The following is a 24,658-nucleotide window of genomic DNA, read 5'->3' as shown; positions in this document are numbered from 1 at the left end:
AGCAGCAGTCTTGAACGCCAGGAAGTCTCGCAGCAGTGATTATTCCCGGAGCTGGAATTCACCTGCATCATGGCGACCTTGCAGGAGAAACTTGACAAGATAAAATCTCCGAAGCTGCAGAACCAGCACTCTGTATGGACTCGCTAAGACCAGCACACTAGACAGCTCCGTTCCTTCGTTTATTCTGAGATAAAAGGCTAATTGACTACTTAGACAGCTATAGTGCTTTCGGCAGTTGAAGATACCCTCCGCGAACAGAATGCCGACTTCACCGCAACCGCATTCTTCGCCGCTCTTCTAGGCTTGCTCGGTCAGTCAGTGAGTTCCACCCAGGGCACAGTTGATAAAGAGCCTATTACTTCAATCGTCTATCTCCTCGACATCACATCTCCTTTCGTTCCGACTCCGTTACTCCGCGCCAAATTTTCGCAAATACTGGGCAGTCTCGTGCTGGTTCTCACAGCACCCGATGCCGAAGCACCACTGCTGAGATCTTCAATCGGATGCCTTCAATCTCTTCTCGTGGCCCAGGATGCAGCTTCTTGGGCTCTCCCTCAGTCTCAGATTGGCCCGCGACGAGCGATGGCGGGATTACTAGCTTTAGCCGTTGATCACAGACCAAAAGTTCGAAAGCGAGCGCAAGATGCGCTAATCCATGTCCTAAAACATCCTCCGCCAAGTCCATCGTTGGACCATCCAGCTGCGGATATGTGCGCGGAAACTGCTCTTATGACACTAAGAGAGAGTGTAGCGGCGTCTGCAAAACAGAAGAAAGGGAAACAGGCGCATCTACAACAAAATCAGCACGAACCTGCGGTGATACATGCGCTACATCTAGTCAAGACTATTGCAACAGCGTCAGGAGGGTGGCCAAGCAAGAAGATCGAAGCTTTATGCGAAATACTAATGAACGTCTCAAAATCGACTAATGAATTTTTAACGATGGGAGCATTCGAGGTGTTTGAGGTGATTTTCGAGAGTATGGCAGATGAGTTTTCTTCGTCGAAACTACCCCGTCTATTGGAAGCCATTCGGGAACTGAAGCCTTCACAAAACGATTCACAACTTCTTCCACCGTGGATTGCGGTGCTCTCAAGAGGATACGATGTTTCTGCTCAAGTACAGCCGGAAGACACATTCGAAAACTTGCCAGAACTGTTTGACCTTGTGGCCTCCTTCCTTACCTCCTCTTCGCATAACATCAGAATATCCGCTTCCGAATGTCTCATTTCATTCCTTGCTAATTGCATCCCGGCTAGTGTCATTGTCGAACCTTCTATTTACGACGAAAAAACATTGGAGAAGCTTTCAAAAACAGGGACAAGCCTACTCTCGGTCAAATATCAAACTGCATGGGCAGAAGTCTTCGGCGTGCTGACAGCCATGTTTGAGGCTCTGAGATGGAGGTCGGATCCCTTATTGGCGGACGTTGTACGAACAGTTGGAGGTATTAGAGCAAACGAATCCTTCCACGGCAAGAAAGAAGCGGACAAAGTCCTCGGTGCTGCAGTTGGCGCCATGGGCCCCGAAGCTGTACTTAAGATTCTGCCATTGAACATAACACAACAGAAGGCCGGCGAACCGGGCCGTGTTTGGCTTTTACCTATACTACGTGATTACGTCTCTAATACCCGCTTGGGTTACTTCCGGTCTGAGTTTGTTCCCCTCAGTGAAGCTTTATTCCAGCGAGTACTTGAATACGGAAATGTTGAAAAGACAGTTGAAGTCAAAATCTTCGAGACACTTGTTCAACAAACTTGGGCTACTCTGCCCGGTTTCTGTGAGCTGCCGTTGGATGTCACTGAAGCTTTCGACCAGTCTTTTGCGGAACTTCTCTCAAACGTGCTATATAAGCAGGCGGAGCTCCGTGTGGAGGTCTGCAAAGCGCTACAGAACCTAGTCGATTCAAACAAGGAGATTGCGTCACTGGACACGGAAGCAGATGATCTCCTCCTCCAACGACGGATTACGAAGGAAACAGCAAAGAAGAACATTGCACATCTTTCTGGCTTTTCAAGCAATCTTCTTGCTGTGTTATTCAATGTCTATAGCCAGACATTGCCTCAATTCCGAGGACACATCCTGCAGTGCATTAACGCTTACTTAAGTATTACGCCGGAGCAGGTATGTTTTATAATACTCTTGATTTCTATGCGTCACTAACCCATGCTCTTTAGGAACTAATTGATACATTTAATCGAGTTACAGCGATGCTTGAGGGCTCTCTTAAAGAAAGTGCCCAGGCGCAAGGAAAACAGAAAGGCACTGGAGACAAGATGCCGCCAACGTCACATACGCTGATGGACCTCGTTGTCACAATGTCTATCTACCTTCCACGAGCAAGCTTTACAACTCTATTCTCTCTTTCAGCTGTTGTACTCAATACCGAATCTTCTGACCCACAGTTAATCAAAAAGGCGTACAAACTTATACCTCGTCTGGCGACAACAGAAACTGGCGCTTTAGCTCTCAAAGAACGTAGCTCAGAGCTACAATCACTTTTTATCTCGACAGCCGACAAAACTCCGTCTCCAGCCCGACGAGATCGGCTTGCGGCTGTCCAAGAGGTGGTAACTCACCTCCCCACGTCTGATCTTCATTTTATTCCATCCATTCTCTCAGAAGTTGTCCTTGGATGCAAGGAGAGCAACGAGAAAGCTAGAACGGCAGCGTTTACTCTCCTAATTCATCTCGCGAACCGCGTGTGTGATCCCGAACTCAACCCTGCCGGTACTGTTATTCGCAATTCTCTCGTTCCTCATATGGCGGACGATGCTCCTGATGCTCCAGCAACCATTGAAGAGTTTTTCACCATGGTTTCTGCGGGTTTGGCTGGTAGCTCACCACATATGGTCGCTGCATCTGTTATCGCCCTATCACGTCTTCTCTTCGAGTTCCACACCAAATTGCCTCCCGCGATGCTATCAGATCTTGTCCAAACGATTGATCTTTTCCTGACTAGCAATAATCGCGAGATCGTCCGCGCAGTGCTGGGATTTGTCAAAGTAGCGGTTGTCGCTCTTCCGGACGAGATGCTCAGGCCACGTTTGCAGTCCCTAGTGCCAAATCTCATGGTCTGGAGCAAAGAGCACAAAGGGAGGCTCCGAAGTAAGGTAAAAGGCATTCTCGACCGATTAATCCGGCGCTTCGGCGCTCAAGCCGTTGAGAGCCTCACTCCAGAATCCGACCGCAAGCTCGTCGTCGCAATCCGCAAGCAACGCGAAAGAAGCAAGCGGAAAAAGGAGCAAAGCAAAGAAGCAGGAGAAGAAGAGTCCGACCAAGAAGAATCCCAAACCCGCAAAGCAGACAACGCATTCAGCAACGAATTCGACAAGGCCGTTTACGGATCGGACCTGTCCGACTCAGACCTGGGCTCAGACTCCGACGACGCAAGTGAAATCGAGATTGACGCCGCAGGCAACATGCACAAGCACAGCTCCCGCTCCAAAGAGAGACCCCAGTCCAAACCCAGCCGACAGAAGGGTAAGACCCACAAGGCGCCCGGCGCAGACGACGCGGGAAAACAATACATCCGCGAACTTTCACCCGAATCCAACCCGCTCGATCTCCTCGCTCCCAACGCCCTGGCGAACATCTCCAGCACGAAGCCGTCCGTGCGCTTCCTGGACGCCAAGCGGGCGAAGAAACGCTCTGCACGCATGGACGCAGAGGGTAAATTACTCCTGGGCGACGACGTGCACGATCACGACGGAGACACGCCTATGGGCGGCGCCGCTGACAACGGCGGAGAAAATAATAACGCCGGTGATGCAATCAACGCGTACATTGCTGCAGTCAGTGGGCCCGACGCCGTGCGCAAGGGCCAAAAGGGCCGGTTAAAAGTCAGTCAGAGTGGGGTTGGGAAGAAGAAGTCTGGTGGCGGTGATGGGATGGATCTTGATTCTGATGGCGAGGATGGCGGTGGTAGGAAGATGTCATCCGCGAGCGGAGCGGGGAGGAATGATGGTCGGCGCGGTCTTGGGATGCCGAAGAGGAGCGGGAGCGGAGGTGGTGGGGCGGGAAGGATCGAGAAGCGGCGGAATGTTAAGGTGGGAAAGAGTGGGAGCGGGTTTAGGAGGAAGAGCGGAGGAAGGAGATGAGGCGCACAAAAATTATACTAAGCAGGGGCGGTAGCGAATTTGCCGCTCGCAATGCGAGTGGCAGGCTATTGAAGTGATATGCTTATTTACTCATCCATTTTTTTTTTTATTTTTTTTTTATTTTTATTTCTTTTTGGAGGAGCTTGGGCTCCAACGGCCTACGTCAGTCCACTACCCTGTCACGGTTGAAAGAGCAAATAGGATGTTTTGATTTATCGCAATTTATTGATTTAAAAAGTTCCATGTCGTGACCTCAGAAAATATTATATATAATTTCATTCCTAGCCTCCCCCACAAGTGACACCCGTGATATAGTACTCCGAAAATATTGGTTTATCAGATGGGGAGGGGGGAAAAAAAAAAAAAAAAGGCCGCCCGCAATGTATAACACCCCCAGAATCCTCCCATAATACAAAAGGTCTTTAAACAACACTCCTATTCCGACTCCTAGCCACATTCCTCTCCCGCTTTTTCCTCCTTCTGGCCTTGCTCAGCCAGATCTTCCACCAATTCCTAACCCCTAACACCGCAGCCCGTCCGTCATCACGTCGTTCCGTGCCATCCGGGTTTCCCATGATCATGGTGAAAATCCAGAAGAAGGCCGTTATCCACGCCGCAAAGAGGACGGGTACGATTAGTAGGGGTGAGAGGAGGTGGATGAGGATGAGCCAGGGGATGGAGTAGTGACTATTACATGATGGGGAATAAGGCGAGGTAGTATATGGATTGGCTTCAAGGTTATCGTAGGGAGGGTTTTCGGGAGAACCATGTCCGGAGTGAGCATGGGAAGATGAGCGGGATTCGGCTTGGTGGTATGGATGTCGGTCTCGGCGTCTCTGGGAAGGCGAGGGCGTTGATATAAAACGCTGATGGACCCGGTGAAGGGGGAGTAAGATGTGACATATTTGCATGGAGAACGTACTCGACGGCTTGAAGAATGCTGTGGGCGGGCATAATCGTAACGGAGTAGCGAAGACGAGGAATAAGATGACGAAGAAGGTGTAGAGGGCGACAAATAGGGAATATGGTGGGACGATGAAAGAGAGACGTATCTGAGAGAGAGTCCCGGACTGTCAGTACAATTTGTCTCACTTCGGTGGATAGGAAGTGTGGTGGCACAGGGGCTCAATTGGAAAACTCTTTCCACCGTTGTGCTTTCCGATCTGCAGTGAAAGGGCTCTGGACCCAACTCAGCCCACGTCGCTTTAACGTGGATTGGGTTGGAGGCCGCATGACCCAAATGGCAATCCGTCGGAAAGAGGGGGGAAAGGAAAAGAAAAAGAAAAAGAAAAAGAAGAGATGTGACTCACAAGGATATAAAAAGCATTCTCATGGTCCGATAGAGACACCGTCTCGTCATCATCGACGTAGTCATCGTCGTCCTCCATATCCGCCATGGAAACATGCGCCCTAGGCCGCTGCGAAGGAGGATCCATCGTCAAAGCACCCAGTGCCATATTATTCTTCGCCTGCGTCCATTCCCTTTGCTCCTGCCAGCTGAGCCTTCTATTATCCGACATCGACGCGGGTGGTGCATCCGATGCGAGTATAAACGCGGCTGCTGGGAAGGTAGGATGGGAAGGAGGAAAGCCCCGGTCATGTAACACCTTCGTATTCGGGGCGGATTCTATTGTTGAACTAGAAAACGAAGCGGGCTCGACGGAGGAGAGCCGTGATAAGCGTGGATTACTACCGGAATCTTGTACATCGTGTGAGGGAGAGGGTGTTGCATGTCGTTCCGGACCGCTCGAGTGATGGTGCAATTGGTAAGACCTCAGGAATCCATCGGTATTCGAGGGCAAGGTGGAGGACTTTGAGGATTTCTGGTCGAGCGTAGGGTAGATAATCCGATTCTGATCATCATGGTAGAGTGGAAGGTGTGTCATGGCCTGCGGGGACATGGCTTCACTACAACAAGTCGGAAGCACCGGGCAGAGAGACGAGAAGGAAGCGCGCACGACACGGTGGAATGGGAGGAGCAGCGATGGGTACGGTAGCCAGAGAAGTCACGGCTCAAGTTGGTAGATAGAGTATAACCGCAGAGCGCTGCCCAGACGACAGGGCTTCAGGTCGATACATTGAGCGATCATGGACTAAGCATCCCATCCATGTGTATGTCTATGTGTGAGTGTTGAGGGTGCGAGTCCGGGGGAGGTGTGTATGTGCATATATGTACGGCCCACCAAATGCCGAGCGGAAAATATATTATTATCGGATAAGGAAGACAGGATGGAGGGAGAAAAGAAAGGTTAAGAAAAAGAAAAAGGCCACCATCAGCGAGAGAGAGGCATGCTTTTTAAGAGTGAAACGGTCAAGGCGAGAAGAAAAACGCCCAGCGCCCGAGCGGGAATGCCCAGCGGAACCAAGAGACAAGCCCACAATGCCAACAAAGGTGCGTCAGAGGCATCATAAACACAAGACGGGAGGGTGAGCAAAGCTCGGCACATGTCCATTGGCAGAAGGGCGAAGAAAAATGGGAGCAGCGCAACGGGGCGGAGTGGCAGTCCTCCTCACTTTGCCAAGATGTACAGGTGCCGAGACGCCGAGCCCTTGGCAAACCGCCCTTGAATTCTTGGGGTGAAAGGCATTTTGCGCCGCTGCCTCTTCTCGGCCCCGTCGCGCGCGCCCTGCCGTTTTGCGATGCGCTGCGGGTTTTCGGGACGGAACTGGCAGCGTCGACGCGCGAGCGGGAAGGAAGCGGCGGGCGCTGGCGGAGACGCGAACGCGGTAGGCCGCGCGGGGAAGGAGCAATGCGACAGGCGATGGCAGGCGCTGCCGGACAGAAAAGAAAGCCGCGAGAAAAGCTGGGCGCCTTCCCTTTTTCCCCCAAAAAAAAAAAAAGGCCCGAAAAGACACCTTCGCTCCTTCTTTGCTTGGCTCCCAATGCCTAGCCCGCTGACTCAGCGGTAAGTACTGCTGTCTTATGACTATACGCCGTAAAGTTACGTGACGCTCCGCCAAGTGGCTTGTCCGTTCTTTGGAGTCCCGACGGGCCCAGCGCGCCTGCTAATTGGCTCCCTTGCGGCTTCCGCAATTGGCAGATCTCCGTGCGCCAAGCCCAGTCACCTGCGAACCTGCGGAGATCGCCCTTGCTCCGGCGAATCATATTGCCCTGCTCCGCCCAGCCGTCGATTCTTTGCTCGCCTGGCTGTACCTTTTATCGTCTTCACGCCCCCCCTCCCCCCGGTCACATTACCGTACATAACGGCCCTCTTTTGCCTCACAAAACAAACCCGCGCACCGCACGTACCAAAACCGCGCCCTCCCCAAAATCACTCAAAGAGAAATTTCCTTGGCTTTCCCACCCAAGAAAACGGGAACCAGCCCATGACAAAGACCATCCTTTCTTCATGCCTGCACTCGTATCCTGCTTTTGGGCGGGGGGTTTTGGCGTTCGGGGCCTTGCTCCTCCCGGAATCTCCAGCATAATTCCGTTCTCTTGGAATTGGGTACTCTGGGATGCGGCTTGTCCCTCTTACGTACTCTGTACTCCCGTACCGAACATAAGTCCAAAACCTCCCCATACAGGACAACAATGGAAAAATAAAAATAAAAATAAAAATAAAAACGTAAAATAAATAAATAAATAAAAATTTTTTACAATTCCTGAATGGGAAGTTCTCGGTAACTAGTTACTCCATAAACCCCCACAGACAGACTCGTTACCTTCCAGAAGCAAAAAAGCAACTCGACAACAAACCCAAGTCCGTCGCTGAACCTTCCCCCAATTCACGCTGTCCTCCCGTGAGGCTCTCTCCACGCCTGAATGAGACAAGGCCTCCCGACTCCATCGCCTACAGGTGTACACAGTACGTAATAGATTACTGGAGCCCCCCCTTCCTCTTGCTGTTTCACCTTCGCCCACGACAAGCTGTTGCCGGCCGGGCCTGCCCTTCCATCCGTTCATTGTACATCCATCCATGTCGCCCAAGCTCGAGCCACACACAGCATGACTCGGGCGCGTGGATGACCTTGTTGCGCCACAACTCTCCTACGGAGGAAGTAAACTTACTGTACTTGCTCCGTACCTGTCAGCTTGTCCGACTGTGGCGTTGTGCTGCTGCTCCACCCTTTTTGAGTCTTCGGGGGAAATTCGGGGAGCCGCTGGGATCATGCGGGCGCTTTTTTCTTTCCTTTTCTTTTTTTTTTTTTTCTTTTTGATTTTGTTCGATTTTTTATTCAACTTGCTAATTAACTATAACTACTATTTACTGGCACATAAAAAACCAAGGGGGGGAGAGGAAATAAAAAATAAAAATAACGTGAACATCACGGTGCAACTTTGTCTACACATCAACCACAATCAAAAACTCGAGGCAGGTCAATCATCATCATTCAAAAGCCCTAGCCCACTGATGAGCGCAGAAGTTCGCCAAACTTAAAAAAAAAAAAAGAAAAAAAAAGCCATTCTGCAAAGGGAGACGAAAAATGGGCTGCAACAGAGTAGGATCCTATTCCATCACATCAAATCAACTTCAAATGGGGGAACTGAAGAGGCGAAATAATATCACAAAATTAAAAACAGCCCAGCCTGGAATATCAGGGTGTAGGTATACAAGGCGTACAGGGGGTGTGCATCAAGGTACAGGGCAAAAAGCTCCCTTTTTTTTTTTTTGGTCCTCCAAATTCAAAAGGAAACACATAACACATAGGGTCACAATCTCAATTCCTTTAAAAGAGTCTTTCAGTCAAATGTCCGGAATAAAAGAGAAAAGACCGGGAAGCAGGGAGTCCAAATCAGCTCACAGGCATCCTTTCTAGCTGGATGGTTCCGCCTTTGACTGGTTAGACTGGCTGGTTCCATTTGCAACCCCAGCATTAGCGGCAGCGCCACCGGGGCTACCGTTCTTTGACAGTGCAGCACCCTTCTTGTCATCTTCTCCATCATCGTCATAGTCCTCATCGACCTCCATCTTCCTAGCAGGAGGCTCGTGTTGAACGTGGGCCTGATCCTTGCGATCACGCTCCTCACTGGGAGCTATGGGGCCCGACGGTAAACCGGCAGAAGGCATGCTAGGAAGCGAGGCAGCCTGGACACTTGCAGGAGTGTCTGGGACAGAAGGGATCTTGGGAGGTTGCTGAGGTTGCATGTGTTGGATGGACGGCAGGCTTGGTGGATGGTGAGCGGCATCCGAAGGATGATAGTTGTCATGGCCTCGTCGCTGTTCCTCGCGTCGGACCTCCGAAGAGCTGCGACGGCGAAGCTCACGAGGAGATGGGATTCGGCCGGGCTGCTCATCCAATCGAGCGCGATTTTCCTCATTGGCAATCTTCTTTGATGGTCCCTGATCCGATTCCCACTCACGGCCCCGTTTCATGGACGATGGAGGACGTTCATCCCTCTCCCGCTGCGCTGCTTCAGCGGCCGCGATAGCAGCCGCCGGGGCAGGAGCGCCGCCCGCAATACCTCCACCATTTTGAGGAGCAGGGGCCTGATGATATTGTGGGTGTGGATAAGTTGATCTCGGGGACGTCGGTCTATCGTCTCGAATAGGACGGATCTCGGTCGGAGGAGTGAAAGGTCTACCATAGGGGGGCATTTGAGCACCAGCAGCAGCACCGTTAATTCCAGCCGGGCCATTAGCTCCATTCTGAGCCAACGGAGGAGGCCGAACAGAGGAACCGAACGCCGCACCATTGGGACCTCGTTCAGCACCCTGTGGGGGAGCCCCGAGCTGTGGAAGGGTTTGAGGTCCAGGGTAGTTATTGGGAGCCGCTAGATTGAACTTAGGAGATGGGGAAAGTCCCTTACGCCCGGCGTTGTTTCGAGCCTGGTCTGGGAATGGCGGCCGAACTTGATCAGACCTGGGGCTTGGGTGTTGCGGTTGGATGCCTCGCAAATTCTCCCGTTGGTCGTACTGGTTGGACGTAGCAGCTTGTCCTTGGACTTCATTCACTCCCCGTGCCCATTCGGTGACCCGGGCAGAGGGAACTGAGGGTTGGGCCGGAGGAGCGCCAGAAGGAGCCTGAGCACCCCATTGCGGGCCGGGAGGGCCAACGCCTGCCACTTGGTACGCTTGTGGGTGGACATCCTGGGGAACTGGGGCATTCCCTTGATTCGCAGCTTGTCCGCTTTGAAGCAACTGCAATCTAGCTTTGATATGAACGTTATTGGGATCAAGCTCCGCCGCGCGGGAATAGGCGTCGAGGGCATCCGCAATTTGGTTGTTGCACGATTCATACTAGGAAAAGTAAGTATACACATATATTTTCCGATTGGGAGGGAAAAGAAAAAAAAAAAAAAAAAAAATGTGAAGCAAGAGAAGGGGAAGGGGAGCCTACCAAAGTTCCCAAGTCATACCAAACCTCCGAGATATAGGGATTGAGGCGGATAGCTCGCGAGTAGGCGTCCAGGGCGTCACGATATTGGTTAATCTGGTAGTATAACACGCCAATTGAGCACCAGAATGTTGGGTTTCGACCATCTCGGTATACGGCCTGTTGATAGGCCTCGTATGCTTTGGGATATTTGGCCTGGGACATATAACAACGGCCAAGCAAGTACCAACTCTGCGCATCGTTTGTGTCTGAATATCGAAAATTGAATCAGAAATTGCTCCGGACAAATTGAAGAGGCATGCTGGAGTGGTCTCTTACCTGCAGCAACTGATTTTTCCAAGTATTCAATAGCTTGTTCTTGACTGGCATAGCTGCTACTCTGCTGATGATGCAACCAACCAAGCTGCTGCAATACTTTGGCGTGCTGTGGATCGCGATCAAGCACTTTCTTATATGCTGCTTTGGCAGCCTCGAACTGTTGCCGATATGAGCAAGCTAAACACCGAGTGTGGCAAGTACGTATTCGAAACTTACATCTTTTTGCTGCTCATGGACATGCCCAATCTGGAACCAGATATCTTCTTCCGTCAACGGGCGAGGAGGGTCCTTGACAATGTACCTAAAGCACTGCGGCAGGGTCAATGGTTAACATGTTGTTCAAACATCTAGCCAGATGCCAGACAACTCACCTCAAGGCTTTGATGAAACTTTTGTTGCTGCTTGTATATTATACCCAGACGGAAATAGATTTCATTTGCTTTCTCAAAATCTGGCTGCATCCGCATGACTTGCGAGAATGCCTCTTCGGCATGATCCAACGAGCCATAACGATCATAAAGTATACCAATGCCATACCAAAGTTTCGGTTCCTGTGAATGTTGATCAGCTTCAGGTTTTTTAATAGCCTAGTCTTTCACAGCACCATATGCTAACTAACCTTAGGATCGCGAAGATGATACAGAGCATTCTGGTATGCGCTGTACGCATCTTGAAGATTATCGATCATGAGGTAACAATGGCCTATTCCCAAGTGAGTCAGCAAAAAAAAAAAAAAAAAAAAAAAAAAAAAAAAAAAAGAGAGAGATTTCCAAGAGAATTGACACGTAGTAGTCTCCGAATACATACCTAAGCTGCTCCATGACTCTCCGCTCTGGGGATCTATCTTCAAAATATTCTGGAGAAACTCAATGGCCTTTGGAAACTCCTCCTTTGTTCGATAGATGCACGAGATGGCGCTCATCGCGGGGACGGAGTACTGATTATGCCGCAATGCATGTTGATATGCGTCAATCGCACCGTCAAGATTTCCCATCATCTCGCACAAGTTGCCTAGGGAACCGTGGTTAGACAGGACTCAAAAGCAGCCGGGACAAAATGACGACGACTCACCAAGCTGAAGCCAAATCGCTTCGTTTACCTGCAGGATCTTCTGCCATGTCGTCAAAGGCGGACCGCTCTGGCCTTGGGCCTGGATAGGCAGGTGGCCGTTAACTTGAGGGTGGGGCGGCAGGGGCGTCTGGTGAGGATGAACTGCGCCTGTTGGCGACCGCTGAGGGTGAGCCGACATGCTGTTCTGGTATTAAGATTGAGCGGGACTTATTTTGAGGCGTTTTAGACGAAGACAGATTTGAAAAGTCCACGAGAGAGAAATTGGGGGGGGTGTGAAAATAACAATTAAAAAAAAAAAAAAAAAAAGGGGAAAAATTAAGCGGTGAAAACGCGATGGAAAAACAATCCAGCAACAGAGCAAACACCAAGCAACGCACGGGTTACAGGCAAAAGAGCGCTCATTCAGGAATGTCGCAACAAAACAATTCAACTCCTTCGATTATCAGCGAAGTTCCCGAGCTGAGAAAGACGGACGCACAAAGCTCGAAGCTAAGGTCGCGAAGAAGCTGCGAGAGGGCAGGGCGGTTCGAGGTTCGAGAGACAACTCCAAGAATGAGAAGCGCATACACTACTTATTACGCGATAACGGCCGTGAAAGACAAATTGGGGTTGGAGGGAAAAAAACAAAAGGGTGGCCGAGTTGAAGGGCCGTCCGGGTAGACGGGCTGAACCACAACAAGGGGCAAAAGTGACGTATAGAGGAAGTATGAGGAGAAGGCAAAAAAAGAGGCAGCAGACGAGGAGTGGGAAGTACGGGAGGAAAAGCCCAAGATGAGAAACAAAACAACGAGGTTGAGACAAAGCGGGATGACGATGAAAGTCGGGGGGGGAAAGTGTGGGAAGAGAGGACAAGAGACCGAAGACAGGACGGGAAGAGAGGAAGAGAGCGGGAGAAGAGAAGAAAGGGTGGGAGATGCGTGTGAGGGCGGATTTGGCGCTAGTGGGAAGGGAGTTGATGGAAGAAATCAGCAAAAATGCCGAGAAAGGAAAAGAACAAGTGCAACGAGTTTGGGGTTACCTTGGATTAGGGCTCAGCAAGGTTGGCGAGGGCATCTGCGGAAGCGGACCCACTTGGCGCATGATTGCATTGCCGTGACACCATTCTTTTTTTTTCCTTTTTTCTTTTTTTTTTTCCTTTTTTTCCTTTTTTTTTTTTTCTTTTCTTTTCCCCTTCTTACATACCCTCCCAAACGGGACTTTGCCGCTTGAAAGCAACCTCCCCACGAAGCAAACCACACAACCCCCTGCGATTATTAATAATAAGCTCCAATGACTTGCATCAAAGTGACATGATTATCGAGAGGTTGCTCCCCCCTGTCACACAAGAAACCACTGTGGGTGGGCGGCTAGCTGGAGGGTCACTTGCTCTTTTCGAGAAGCTGTATGCAGCGCATGCCTGTCCTCACTGCAGTACTCCGTCCCGCAGATAATTCTTCCCTGATGCGCGGAGTCCTCCGTAGCTATGTAGATACATATACATTGCAAGCTGGGTCCCCAAAGGAAGCTCGGCGCCATTTTTAACTTGGCTTTTGCCTGCATCCACGGAAATGCACATCCACTTCGGAGCCGTGAGGGCCACGGATAATTCGTCTCACGTGTTTGCCCGAGCTCACGGACCACAGGCCGACGTTCAACCGGTCGCCCTTCAGATATATATATATATATACGGAGTATATGTAGAGAGAGAGAGAGAGAGAGAGAGAGAGAAAAGTAGCCCGGGTACAGTAGGAGTAGGCTGGTAACATACCTTTTTCGATGGGAGAGGCTTATCGTCAAACCCTCCCATTCACCGACATGGATAACTCACATCCACCCGTTGAAGACGCACGCTGTCAATCCGCTGCGGGCCACCGGGGGTCAACCTTGAAGGTTCTGGCACGCACACGCGCAAAAAACCCAGCCGGCTAGCCCCGATCCGGCTAGTCCGGCCAGATCCATGAAACAAGCCATTCAACCACCCTTCACTCCGCAGGGGGAGAACCCACCCAGAGCCTGTCCCTCGCCCAGGGCCGGCGGCGTCCAGTCTGTGCTCTGGGCCCAATCACCGCGCCCGCCCGCCCACAGGCAGCCCCAGCACCCGGTGGGGCCCTCTGTTTCTGAAAATCGCTTGCATCTAGCCACCCCAGCCATACCATGGAAAGTCTCGACATCATCACTCGACACACCGTTTCGCGTGTCGCCCCGTATTGCGTTTAGCGTGAGACGACTCTCCGTCTAAGTCGGCAGTGGCTGGAGACGTGATCCCTGAAAAAGACACATCAACATCCCCCCCGGCGCTAGGTTCACCGCGCCAATTCGCATCCTTTTTCCGTACCCATCCTGTATTTCTCTTTCACTTACATAGACCTTTTTTTTTTTTTTTTTTTTTTTTTTTTTTTTTTGGGTGAAGTGTAAGGAGAGGTCCTGTGCACAGCTGATACATATGTATCTGTGGAGCCCTGTGTGATGTGATGTCCTGGCGCAAATTAGAATTATTTGTTTTTATTTTTTTTTTTTGGCCGCGCCGAATTACGGAGGGACGGAGAACCCATGCCCACCGCCCACCCACTCAAGCCAACAAACAAACTCTGCCTCTCCTATTTATTATTATTATTATTATAATTATTAAACTCCCAGTTCCGCCGATGGGTTGGTATCTCCAATATCTCGCGATGAGTTTTATTTTATTTTATTTCAGAGTTTAGAGCTTTTTATACATCAACGCTTGAAGATCGGGAGAGGGAAAAGAAATGATGTGGTGTAAAGCCCCGCTCCACATTGAGCAGTTGACTATTCGACTATTCGCTAGGTCGCATCTTGTTTGGCGGAGTTGGGCCACATACCCACCTCAATAGTGGCCCGGCAAAGTTCATCTTAGCCCATTGCTTGACACCCCCCCATGGGAAAAGGAGAATCAGGCAGGAATAATAATCTTCGCAACCGCCTCCATGTCAACCGTCACCATAATAATTGCAACCACACATCAGGTACAGTGCGTGCGTCTCGGGTGCCCCCAGTGGGCCGTGCACTCCGGTGTGCGTGTGTATGTGTGTTCAACATGAGATAGGGTCATGCCTGCATTTCTCTTGCGTCCCCGGTGTCGAATGAGCTTCGAGGAGCCAGCTCAGCAGTCTGTCTCCGAATGCGTTCTCAACAATAGGTACAGAGTACCTTCGAAAAAAAAAGAAAAAGAGAAAAGACAAAAAGACAAAAATTGAGTCCTCATGTCGCATAGGGAACCACTCCATAAATATACCCTGCTAACAGCCCCCCTCTCCCCCCCCCCCCAAAAAAAAAGATCTGAGTTATTAACATCGCTTCAAAAATGAACCATTCGGTAATTTTAATTTAGAAAAAGGGTTTCTTCACCCATCCTTCCAGAATATCTGATTTAATCTCGGGTACCGGGGACTTTACTTTCATAACGCTTCTTATCCCTGCACCGAAGAGAGAGTCACCAACTGGAATCAAATGTTACATCCCACGGGGATGGCCAGGGTAAGCTGGGGAGAGCCCCGTCGCTTCCGAAAAGCAGGCACAGTCAGGATGGAGTAGGCAAGGAACTGAGGCTCTTCATGTGGTTAGGTGGGAACGAAATGTCGGCCCCCAATCGTTCCATAGTGAAATGTATTGTTCATCCTTTCATGGCGCAAGCCCAGGCAACAGCACAACATGCGAATTGCTCCCCGTACATACTTACTTATCTGTCTGTCGACGGCAAGCCAATTAGTCGAACAACAATTAGCTCTGAAGAACCGCCTTTGCACGCATATCCTCCTCCATATGTATCTTTTTCGCAGAGCAGCTCCGACGTCAACTCCATTTGTGGGCTCGTAGCACGATCGGCGGTCGCACGTGCAGATCGCAGTGAAAGAAATCAAGCCCGCTCTGCGCCCCGTCAGCTCGAGGAGACGGCGGCGAAATGCCACGGAGCCGATAGATGGTCACGTGATATTATCTTGGCATTCAATTGCGCTGCTTAACTAACGAACGAGCGCGAGCTGGGTGCTCGCTTAGCTAAGCGCACACAACCCGACCAGGACCACACAAAATATTGATTCGACCTCAATTTTGTTCCAACCGACAGGACTCTCACCACACCCGTCGACTAACGCCAAACAGGTCCAAGATGTGAGTATTTTCGATGGCATATACGTTTTCAACGCAGGAGCTGATTGCTTTCGTCCTTTTAGGAGTCACCGGAAATACGAAGCGCCTCGGCACGGTTCGTTCTTTTCGATTTATTTACGTTGATGGGAATACCCTTTGAAGCGATGGATTGGCTGACAACAATTGAAATTCAGGCTCTCTGGCTTTCTTGCCACGAAAGCGCAGTGCCAGACATCGGGGCAAGGTTAAGAGGTTCGTCGAAATTTCCTTTTTTTTTTTCCCTTGTCAGAGCCGAATTGGCAACAATTGCATGGAAGTCACGTACTGAGCTTTTCAAAACAGCTTCCCAAAGGATGACCCCAAGAAGCCTGTCCACCTTACCGCCGCCATGGGTTACAAGGCCGGTATGACCACCACCGTCCGCGATCTTGATCGTCCTGGTGCCAAGATGCACAAGAAGGAGATCGTTGAGGCCGTCACCATTATCGAAACTCCTCCGGTACGATTGTCCTTTTCCTGGGTGTAGATTGCGTCCGTCTGCAGTGACTAACTGGACCCTTACAGATGATCGCCGTCGGCATTGTTGGATACATTGAGACTCCTCGCGGTCTCCGATCGCTTACCACCGTCTGGGCCGAGCACTTGAGCGACGAGGTCAAGAGACGGTTCTACAAGAACTGGTACAAGAGCAAGAAGAAGGCCTTCACAAAATACGCCAAGAGCTACTCAGAGAACAAGGGCGCCTCCGTCACCCGCGAACTCGAGCGCATCAAGAAATACTGCACTGTCGTCCGCCTTCTCGCACACACCCAGATCCGCAAGACCCCTCTCAAGCAAAAGAAGGCCCACCTCATGGAAATCCAGGTCAACGGTGGTTCCGTCCCGGAGAAGGTTGACTTCGCCCACGGTCTGTTTGAGAAGCCAATTGAGATCGACTCCGTCTTCGAGCAAGACGAGATGATCGATGTTATTGCTGTCACCAAGGGCCACGGTTTCCAGGGTGTCACAAGCAGATGGGGTACCAAGAAGCTTCCTCGCAAGACACACAAGGGTCTCCGAAAGGTCGCTTGTATTGGTGCTTGGCATCCATCCCACGTCCAGTGGACCGTTGCCCGTGCCGGTCAAGACGGCTACCACCACCGTACATCCGTCAACCACAAGATCTATCGCATTGGCAAGGGTTCTGATGAGGGTAACGCCTCCACTGACTTCGATGTCAGCAAGAAGCAGATCACTCCGTAAGTTCTCATCGGATCATTCTACCTCTTCGTGGCAGTTTTCTAACATCCGTTTTTCTTTTTTTCTTTCCTCTAGAATGGGTGGCTTCGTCAGATACGGTGAGGTGAAAAACGACTTCATCATCCTCAAGGGTTCCTGCCCCGGTGTCAAGAAGAGAGTCCTCACTCTCAGAAAGACCCTCTTCCCCCAAGTCAGCCGCAAGGCTTTGGAGAAAGTGGAATTGAAATGGATCGATACCTCTTCCAAATTCGGCCATGGTGCCTACCAGACCGCCGCCGAGAAGCGGGCGTTCATGGGTACTCTCAAGAAGGATTTGGCTGCTGCTCCATGAGACGTTTCTTTTGTTTTTAATGGCTGGGGTTGATGTGGAGCATGGTATCTTTTCATCAGCGGTTGTATCTACTTTGATGACAAGAAAATTCAATTCTACGGGTTTCTTCTAATACAAAATGTATGATGATTAATGGATCCGCCTCCTTCTATGAACCGTACTCCCCGTACCTGTAGACAGTTTGTTATGATTTATCCGGACCCAAGTTGATTTCGCGGTCAGCGCAAACGTTCGGCGTCAACAAGACTATTAGTGCCAGTGATTGTTGGTAAATTTCAGGGTTAAAAAAGAATTTCCCACCTGCTTGATAAAAGTATATCATTTTGTTTTAAGACGGGACATCATGGCGTGTCGATATCCGCGGCTGCTCTTTAAATTGCAAGATGCTCCTAGACTATACTATCCTCCCTCCCGTCAAGCTCGCTATTGCGTCATCAACCTGGCCCCGCAGGTTGCAGCTCCACGATTTTCAAGTTACAGCATTGCATCACGTTCCCCCGGCACTCAAAGATTCCGTGCACTCACTCCAACAACTGTTCCACCCATATCTAATTTAAGCATCGAAGCCAAACAATCTGACTTCTTCCCGGCTTCACGGTCCCCAGCCCCAAAACGCAGTTGTATCGTTCTCTCCGACGCACTCCAGATCAGTGACACCCGAGCTCCGGCAAGAGGCAAAGTCACACTCATTCGACCAAGCCACCAAGCGTTTTCTTCCTTTTCAGCACAGTGTCGATCTACCATGTCCTCCGACGATGCCTATGCCTCCTTTCTCGAGAGTGCCAACGCGGACCCGTTCGCCGACATCCAGTCGAGCTCGAATGCTTTCCCATCGTTTCACGCCGCAAAAACGGTAGACAAGGACCAGCACGTTCCAAGGGCGCTACGGGATGTAGAGTACTACTATGTTTCTGACACAGATGAGACGTTCCAACCAGTGGTGTTAGCATGGGACAAGGCAGGACAAGGAAAATGGCCGAGTCCAGGTATATAGTTAAACCACGCACGCCCTCCCCCCACCCACTGGGGCGCAAAAACACCAGATTGTTTTGAATCTTTGCTAATATAGAAGTTAACAATACATTATAGATGAATTCAAATCCCTTATATTTGACCCTTCCAACGCTTCCGATCTCGAAACATCCACCCTATCCCTGGCCGAATTTGACCCACGTAACCAGTACGAGACAGTCTTCCATGCGATTCGCACTGCTATCTCGGGCTCGGAAGCTTCGGCAGCACCGGAGGCTGAGCTTCGAGTATACAGGATCCAACACGGAGATACCCGCGTGGAGTATTGGGCCGTGGGCTTAGATAAGAGTGAGAACCGCCTCGTGGGGATGAAGGCGCGGGCAGTGGAGAGCTGAAAGAGAGAGAGAGAGAGAGAGAACGGGGGGGGAAGGGAGCGACGGTGGAGTGGTCTGTCCTATAAATAGTTTCCCCAATGCATTGCTTGGTGCGTCTAATGTGGGAAGATCTTTGTGGTTTCAAATGTAAAATCATTGTATTAGTGGTGGAGCGGTGGGCTGTGTCTCTTTTGTTCCTGTTGGACCGTGGTTGTTATCTGTTAGGTTGAGGCACGGCATGCAAGCTGGAGCTGAAAGGCCTGGCCGAAAATAAACTCTTTCGGAGAAGCCGAATCCGCAGATGTGTCGAGCAAAAATTTTCTGGAATGGCTATTTTGAAGGGGAGGCTGCGAATCTGTTTCCAAGGCAGGTTTCATTACCTTCTATCCACTTGAAACAGACTCCACGGAAGAGCAGCTCTAAGCTGGAGAATTATGTGCTCTCAAGTTCTATGCATTACCCAAATCAAGGAATATAGGTCTTGAGCATTCATCTTGACAATTTGGTTATATATTAAAACATATATAGTGACTACATGCTAATTCTTTGCCTGTGCTAATTTTGGGCGCATTAGCTCTCAGGCCGTTAGAAAAAGAAAATTTCAGATAGCAGATAGATACGGGTAGGTTTTGCGTATGGAAAGCTTAAGTACATAAGTACAGATATGCAGCACCATCATTGCGTATCTAAAAGGGCAGGATATCGCCTCGTAAATCAGATAGAAACGTTGCGAATTACCAGGCACAACACAGCTCGCAAAATTGGGGCACGAAAAAGTCAAATCCCGAGTACCATTCGTTGGCTGTGCTGTTTACGTTCTATTTTACACCTTGATATCGTCGTCGTAGCGCAATGTTTGTGGTCGATTTTGCCGAGCATATGCAGCTTCGTAGTCCACGCCTTGAGTTGTCGGAAGATCCCATCCAGTGTTGCTTGGATAATTGGTTCGCGAGAAACGATTGTATGCCATGATAGATTGGCGTTTGTTGCTGACCGCGCTGTTCTTGGGCAGTTGCATGTTCAACGACAACGGCCGTAACTCGGCAGGGCCGGAAGGATCAACGATGGGTGGTACCCCGAGTGCTTTGTTAATGAGATTATGGAGGGGAATGGAAAGGCCGTGGAAGATAATTGAGAAGAGCACAAGCCAGTAGACAGCTGCGTCTCGCTTAGATTGCTGGACGTCATTTTATGGAACGTATCGAAATAGAAAACTACTTACTTGGTGCAAGAGCTCTTATAAGATTCGTCTCTTCAGTGTCGCCTTCACCAAGCTCGGGGAACAAATGTCGTGCATGTTCCAAGTAGAATACTGCCCCGATTCCTAAGAAAAGACATCAGTATTGTCTGCTTTAAATGCACTCAAAACGCGGTTTACCTATTGGCCCATAGTAGCCCATAAACAGGGCTTCCTTCCAGCTTTTGCAAACCTTCGGGATGAATTTGTAAGCTAGAAGGATAGCTGGAAGCCGGCGGAAGGCCATCACAAGGAACCCTAAAGCAATAAGACGAGGATAAGTGATTCCAGTGACATCTGGTTGGTGAAATTCGTCCCACGGAAGTATGGACCCGATATACATGAACCCGCCGAAATTCAGCAAAACATCAATACACGAATTTACTTCGTCATGCCTTGCTTCGGATTCTTTGAGGTAACCACCATCCCAGTTGAGTGCGCTGCCTGCAATGAAACACGCAAGGAGGTCGTCAGTACCGAGGGAACCACATGTGCCCACGATAAAGAGCTATCTGCAGATCAGAACAAGCTTCTCCCAAGGCCGCTGGATGAAGCAATGTAAGGAAGAAAAGCTGGCTTACCCCCAATGCAGAAGGCCATAGTAGATAGCTCTCGTTATCAATCCACCGTCTAACAGATGTTAGTGGAAAGCTATGCGGAAGCAAGCGGGTTATGGCGGTCATGTACCTTCTCAGGCAGAACTTAAGGAGCTTACAGCTCCCATATCCGCAAACGGCACCGTAGGCGATGCTCATGAGCACCACGTAAAGCCAGGTCTCTACAAACCACATTTCAATAGCTTTACCAACTCCTCCCCCGAGACGGCCTACTTCCCCGGATCTTGCATGAAGAGCATTCCCATCCCCGGCGCCAGGGACATTGGCGTGGCGAATAAGGTAAGTCGCCAGCATGAGAAATGGAAACCCAAACCCATCGTTTGCTCCAGCCTCAGAAGAAATGATCTCACGGAGATCTCGAGCAACGAATTTGTCGGCAAAAGGTCCTTTCGCGATAGCTTGCGAGAGAATAGGGTCCGTGCAAGTCACGCAAGATCCAATGACAAGTGCGGTGAGCTGCAGAGCTGTGAGCAAGAATGGCCTCTGGCCCAAGCAACACACTATCTGCTTACTAGAGTGAGCTTTGGGATAGTCAAAAGAATGCAGCCCGTGGTGCATAACCACATGATGGTCATTATGGGCAGCAGACAGATCAACATCTCCTTCCAGCGAGTCTGTAGATACTTTGCGGGCAGTTGGTATCCAGCAATGACCAACTGAACCCCGATGACAACGCGGGTAAGTCCCTGAAAGATGATGGCCTTAAGCATCCATTTCTGAAATAGATAAAACAGACGGGAAACGTCTCGTACATACCAGTGTGATGGCATTTTGTTGACCGGGGGCTGCAACGCCCCACCTCTCCGCGTCGATAAATTTTGATGCGATTGGGCCTAAAACTATCCCAAAAACGACTGCAGGCACTATAAAGTTGAAAGAGTAAGTGAAAAGTTTGGATTCCTTTGCATTGATTATTACATACGTGCTTCTCCGAGATACCAGACATTCTTGATCTTTGAAGAAATGAAACCGTAGAGCAGCGTGAATGCTCCTGCCCAATAATTAGCAGGAAAGCATTCCTGGTTAATATAATGGTCTGCAAACCTAGGACCGAGAGCACAATGTTGAGCTCGCTGACATCAAGGGTAGGCATGGCGTCTGAGCGAGTTCAGCGACTCAGATACTGCCTGCAGCACCCGAGTGTGAGTGTGATAATTCAAGGAAAGGTCGATGTGTCTCTACCAGAGAGAAGCAGCCAAAAAGAGTGGGAAAAGAGAGAAGAGAGGAACGATTGACGGATACGAAAGAAAGTGGCTTAGGGAACGATAATATCTATTTTCAGGTTTGGAGGAAGATAACGACCTCCTCGTCAGCTCCATTCATTGAAAGCGGATATGCAATGCACATTCTCCTTCAGACAAACGTTGTCACGGCTTCAACTTCCATGTCTGGCGGATGCTACGGACAAGAGAAGCCACTTTGATCGCCTGCTTGGCGGCGGTAAAACTTTCGACACTTCGGCTGAATGTGCCTTGGCCGCTGTCGACGACGCGGGTCAACCAAGGGAGATGCCGAGGACACTTTCTCCTTTGTGCTAAGGCGGCCAATGCAGCGATCGTCTGCTTGGCGGCAATAATCGATTCTTGACTTAATCTATCACGGTCTCCAGGGCTTCCTGACTCGGGGAAGATGGGAAAGGAATAATCTTGGACCGAGACACGTCTCCTTGACCGAAAAGAGGTCCATCGGTACCGCATAGCGACATGGGGGCGTCTGGGGCCATGCTTGGAAAAGGAGCCAGCCTATAGTGGAATACTCCGTACCAGCCATGACGCCCTACTATTTGTTGTCCGCAGGGCACATCCAATAGCTCTATTTAGATTCGACGAGCGTGTGAAGGACAGCCCTATCCCACTTCGAGCGCACCTCTGTCAGTTGATCCGAACTCAGCTAGCGGTGTTACTGGATGAGCGAAGACAAGACGCCCTGAATCCACGGGGTGCGCCAAGCAATCTAGGCGGAGCGGGAATCGCAAATTAGCCTTTTGCCGTACCATTCTTTTAAAGCCAATGGATTGGTTAACAACTCCGTGCGGCGGAGTTTGTCCTATCTTTATTTTCTCGACAGAACCGATCTATTGGCTATAGTGAATGCAAAGTGGCCGCGCTCTGCAGATATTTCCAAATTCACCTAGCCATAGGGGTCGTCAGCGGACGCCGGGCGGAGTGGCGTGAAGGAAATCGTCTTCTTGGCGCCTTGGCGCTAGTTTCAGCTCAACTGGGCGGACCCAGCCATAAAACTGCGGTCGTTGAGAAATCATACTCAGAATAACAGCGGCTGCTCCCTCAAAGGACTCGAGCACAACCTTGTGGAGACTTTTCGCAAGACCGCCGCTATGCGCAGTGCGGTGCACGTCTCAATCTTGCTGAACCGAGAGTTCATTGCCGAGCACATCTGAAATGCCAAATGGCGGATCTGAAACGCGCCCTTGCATCTCCTTCCATGTTATCCAGTTATTGGCCGGAAAGTCTTGATAGGGCATGGCCACCGACTAATTATCGACAGTGCCTCAACCAGGGCACTGCTTCTTGTGCCATAAGGCCGGGAGTACTCGGACGCTTTTGGTTCGAGTTAGCGATCTGAATAGATACATACGACCATAGGAAGTGGAGAACAGGGCTTCCCGTCTGCTCAGCCGTACTTAAGTCACTTGCCGGCCGGCTAGTAGTTGGGTGGGTGACCACCAGCGAATCCCGGCTGTTGTATGTTTTTTTTCCGTCATAATTTTGTTTTTTTAATTTTCCTGTTATTCCGGGCAGGGAACCGGCGCTGCTTTTTCGAGTATTGCAACAGGTGGTTAGCTAGCAGCATAGTTAGTTTAAATCACACCGATTATTTGAGATGTGTCTGGTTGAAAAAAAATCAGGTGTTATTTGTGCTGCCTGTTGTCACAAGCTGGGGTCATTTTGACATCCGAACAACAGAAAGGATTGTGGTGCACTAGTGGGAGAAGTATGAAGGCTTCTTTATGTTGAAACTCAATACCTTTGCTGTCCCAGTGAACCAGTCTTGTTGCTGAGAAACAGACGTGAAGAATGATATTCCATGGTTATCTTCCAAAGGCCACCGGTTGCAAATTTGTCAGAGAAAATTGCCGTTCTCCACAGCTGTGTCGCAACGCTCCAACTCTAAAGAAGCTTGTCGCTTGTAGCAGAAACCTGTACCACAGAAGGATACCTTGTGTTTTCTGAACATGATCTCTGATCAGTCATGGCTGAGGTGGCTGTCGGATACTTGTGCCCAGCATTAGCCCTTCTTTCTCCAGTTCTCCACCTCATTTTGGGGATTCGTATTCCGTACCTCATATTGCTTTACAAGTTGCACCCGCGAGGATCTTCGTTCCGACGAAAATTCTCCGCTTCCAACATCATGAACAGTTTGACGCTACTCCGTATTCCCTGGAGAAAGCACAAACTTTGGTATGTATGTACCTCGAGGTATGCAAATCAAGCTTATTTTGAGTGAGGTGCACGCTGTGTCAAAACAAGTCCTCAAACAGAAAAAGTAGGAGCTTATAATGTTCCTATGCTAAACTTTGGAATATGTTTAAAATGATGAACTGGAAGAATTCCTGCATTATAAGTCCTCGGGAGTTCGTTCGATTTGGAGTCGTCTGGGGTCAGAACACGGGGGTTTTCCGACGTAGTGTGCCGCGAGAACCCGGAATTTGCTAGGGTCTTGAACTAAGCGAGGATGTTGAGAGGCATATCCAACAGGCAGCTATTTTTCTTGCTCCCTTGCTCTCTCGCTTTCTCCCTCTTTCATTTTCATTTCATATTTTTTCCCCAATATTATCTTAGTTCCTCGTCCTCTGACCAAGCGGTAGAGGCTCTCTTGTTCATCACAACCACAGGGAATCGGACCCATGATCAGCCACTTTTAGGAGAGATGCATCTTAAATCATTCTCTGTTTTTCCCCAAAACAGCCCCTTATACCAGCAGAGGAATAACTTTATCCTCGTTGTCTGAGGGCGAGAACTCATCAGATTCTTATCTAGTTTACGAGAAGGCCATGACAAAAGTGTGACTCC

At 50.0% G+C, this 24,658-nt stretch overlaps 9 protein-coding genes and 1 non-coding gene across 10 annotated transcripts; 5 read left to right on the top strand and 5 right to left on the bottom strand.

Annotated features, from left to right (window-relative positions):
• Positions 1-69: 69 nt before the first annotated feature.
• CIMG_05430 (90S preribosome component RRP12) lies at positions 70-4,100 on the top strand (the record flags this gene model as incomplete). Its single annotated transcript, XM_001245988.1, has 3 exons — positions 70-132; positions 214-2,124; positions 2,178-4,100. The coding sequence occupies 3 exons, from the start codon at positions 70-72 to the stop codon at positions 4,098-4,100; spliced, it is 3,897 nt and encodes a 1,298-aa protein (XP_001245989.1).
• Positions 4,101-4,321: 221 nt separating this feature from the next.
• CIMG_05429 (uncharacterized protein) lies at positions 4,322-6,493 on the bottom strand. The gene is made up of 2 exons (XM_001245987.2): positions 5,411-6,493; positions 4,322-5,152 (listed from the first exon to the last, which is right to left on the bottom strand). The coding sequence occupies exons 1-2, from the start codon at positions 5,999-6,001 to the stop codon at positions 4,523-4,525; spliced, it is 1,221 nt and encodes a 406-aa protein (XP_001245988.1). The 5' UTR covers positions 6,002-6,493; the 3' UTR covers positions 4,322-4,522.
• On the top strand, positions 6,481-7,305 carry CIMG_05428 (uncharacterized protein; the record flags this gene model as incomplete). The annotated part of the gene is made up of 3 exons (XM_001245986.2): positions 6,481-6,492; positions 6,560-6,827; positions 7,142-7,305. The coding sequence occupies 3 exons, from the start codon at positions 6,481-6,483 to the stop codon at positions 7,303-7,305; spliced, it is 444 nt and encodes a 147-aa protein (XP_001245987.2).
• A 960-nt stretch (positions 7,306-8,265) lies between these two features.
• Positions 8,266-12,298, bottom strand: CIMG_05427 (transcriptional corepressor Cyc8). Its single transcript, XM_001245985.2, has 8 exons — positions 11,769-12,298; positions 11,505-11,708; positions 11,317-11,399; positions 11,069-11,248; positions 10,914-11,006; positions 10,698-10,854; positions 10,383-10,627; positions 8,266-10,282 (listed from the first exon to the last, which is right to left on the bottom strand). The coding sequence occupies exons 1-8, from the start codon at positions 11,944-11,946 to the stop codon at positions 8,858-8,860; spliced, it is 2,565 nt and encodes an 854-aa protein (XP_001245986.2). The 5' UTR covers positions 11,947-12,298; the 3' UTR covers positions 8,266-8,857.
• A 987-nt stretch (positions 12,299-13,285) lies between these two features.
• On the bottom strand, positions 13,286-14,620 carry CIMG_11537 (uncharacterized protein; the record flags this gene model as incomplete). The annotated part of the gene is made up of 6 exons (XM_012358494.1): positions 13,286-13,411; positions 13,576-13,640; positions 13,754-13,881; positions 13,934-14,087; positions 14,281-14,344; positions 14,591-14,620. 6 exons carry the CDS (start codon positions 14,618-14,620, stop codon positions 13,286-13,288), a joined length of 567 nt encoding a protein of 188 aa, XP_012213917.1.
• Positions 14,621-15,834: 1,214 nt separating this feature from the next.
• On the top strand, positions 15,835-17,564 carry CIMG_05425 (60S ribosomal protein L3). The gene is made up of 6 exons (XM_001245983.2): positions 15,835-15,878; positions 15,941-15,972; positions 16,052-16,109; positions 16,200-16,356; positions 16,422-17,095; positions 17,172-17,564. Coding segments are annotated over exons 1-6 (1,179 nt in total). The 5' UTR covers positions 15,835-15,876; the 3' UTR covers positions 17,428-17,564.
• Positions 17,565-17,934: 370 nt separating this feature from the next.
• On the top strand, positions 17,935-19,332 carry CIMG_05424 (uncharacterized protein). Its single transcript, XM_001245982.2, has 2 exons — positions 17,935-18,413; positions 18,517-19,332. Exons 1-2 carry the CDS (start codon positions 18,170-18,172, stop codon positions 18,792-18,794), a joined length of 522 nt encoding a protein of 173 aa, XP_001245983.2. The 5' UTR covers positions 17,935-18,169; the 3' UTR covers positions 18,795-19,332.
• Positions 19,267-21,720, bottom strand: CIMG_11536 (plasma membrane antiporter; the record flags this gene model as incomplete). The annotated part of the gene is made up of 9 exons (XM_012358493.1): positions 19,267-19,931; positions 19,996-20,097; positions 20,152-20,518; positions 20,592-20,640; positions 20,698-21,083; positions 21,140-21,343; positions 21,384-21,490; positions 21,550-21,618; positions 21,672-21,720. The coding sequence occupies 9 exons, from the start codon at positions 21,718-21,720 to the stop codon at positions 19,597-19,599; spliced, it is 1,668 nt and encodes a 555-aa protein (XP_012213916.1). The 3' UTR covers positions 19,267-19,596.
• Positions 21,721-21,951: 231 nt separating this feature from the next.
• Positions 21,952-23,185, bottom strand: CIMG_11535 (uncharacterized protein). Its single transcript, XM_012358492.1, has one exon. The coding sequence runs from the start codon at positions 22,322-22,324 to the stop codon at positions 21,995-21,997; it is 330 nt and encodes a 109-aa protein (XP_012213915.1). The 5' UTR covers positions 22,325-23,185; the 3' UTR covers positions 21,952-21,994.
• A 35-nt stretch (positions 23,186-23,220) lies between these two features.
• CIMG_15514 lies at positions 23,221-23,336 on the top strand. Its single transcript, XR_001099887.1, has one exon. It is a non-coding gene; the product is annotated as a 5S ribosomal RNA (ribosomal RNA).
• The last annotated feature ends 1,322 nt before the right edge of the window (positions 23,337-24,658 follow it).

The sequence above is a fragment of the Coccidioides immitis genome, assembly GCF_000149335.2.
Source record: "Coccidioides immitis RS genomic scaffold supercont3.4, whole genome shotgun sequence".
NCBI lineage: Eukaryota > Fungi > Ascomycota > Eurotiomycetes > Onygenales > Onygenaceae > Coccidioides > Coccidioides immitis.
The sequence above is the reverse complement of the archived record's forward strand: the minus strand, read 5'-3'. Positions and strand labels throughout refer to the sequence as shown.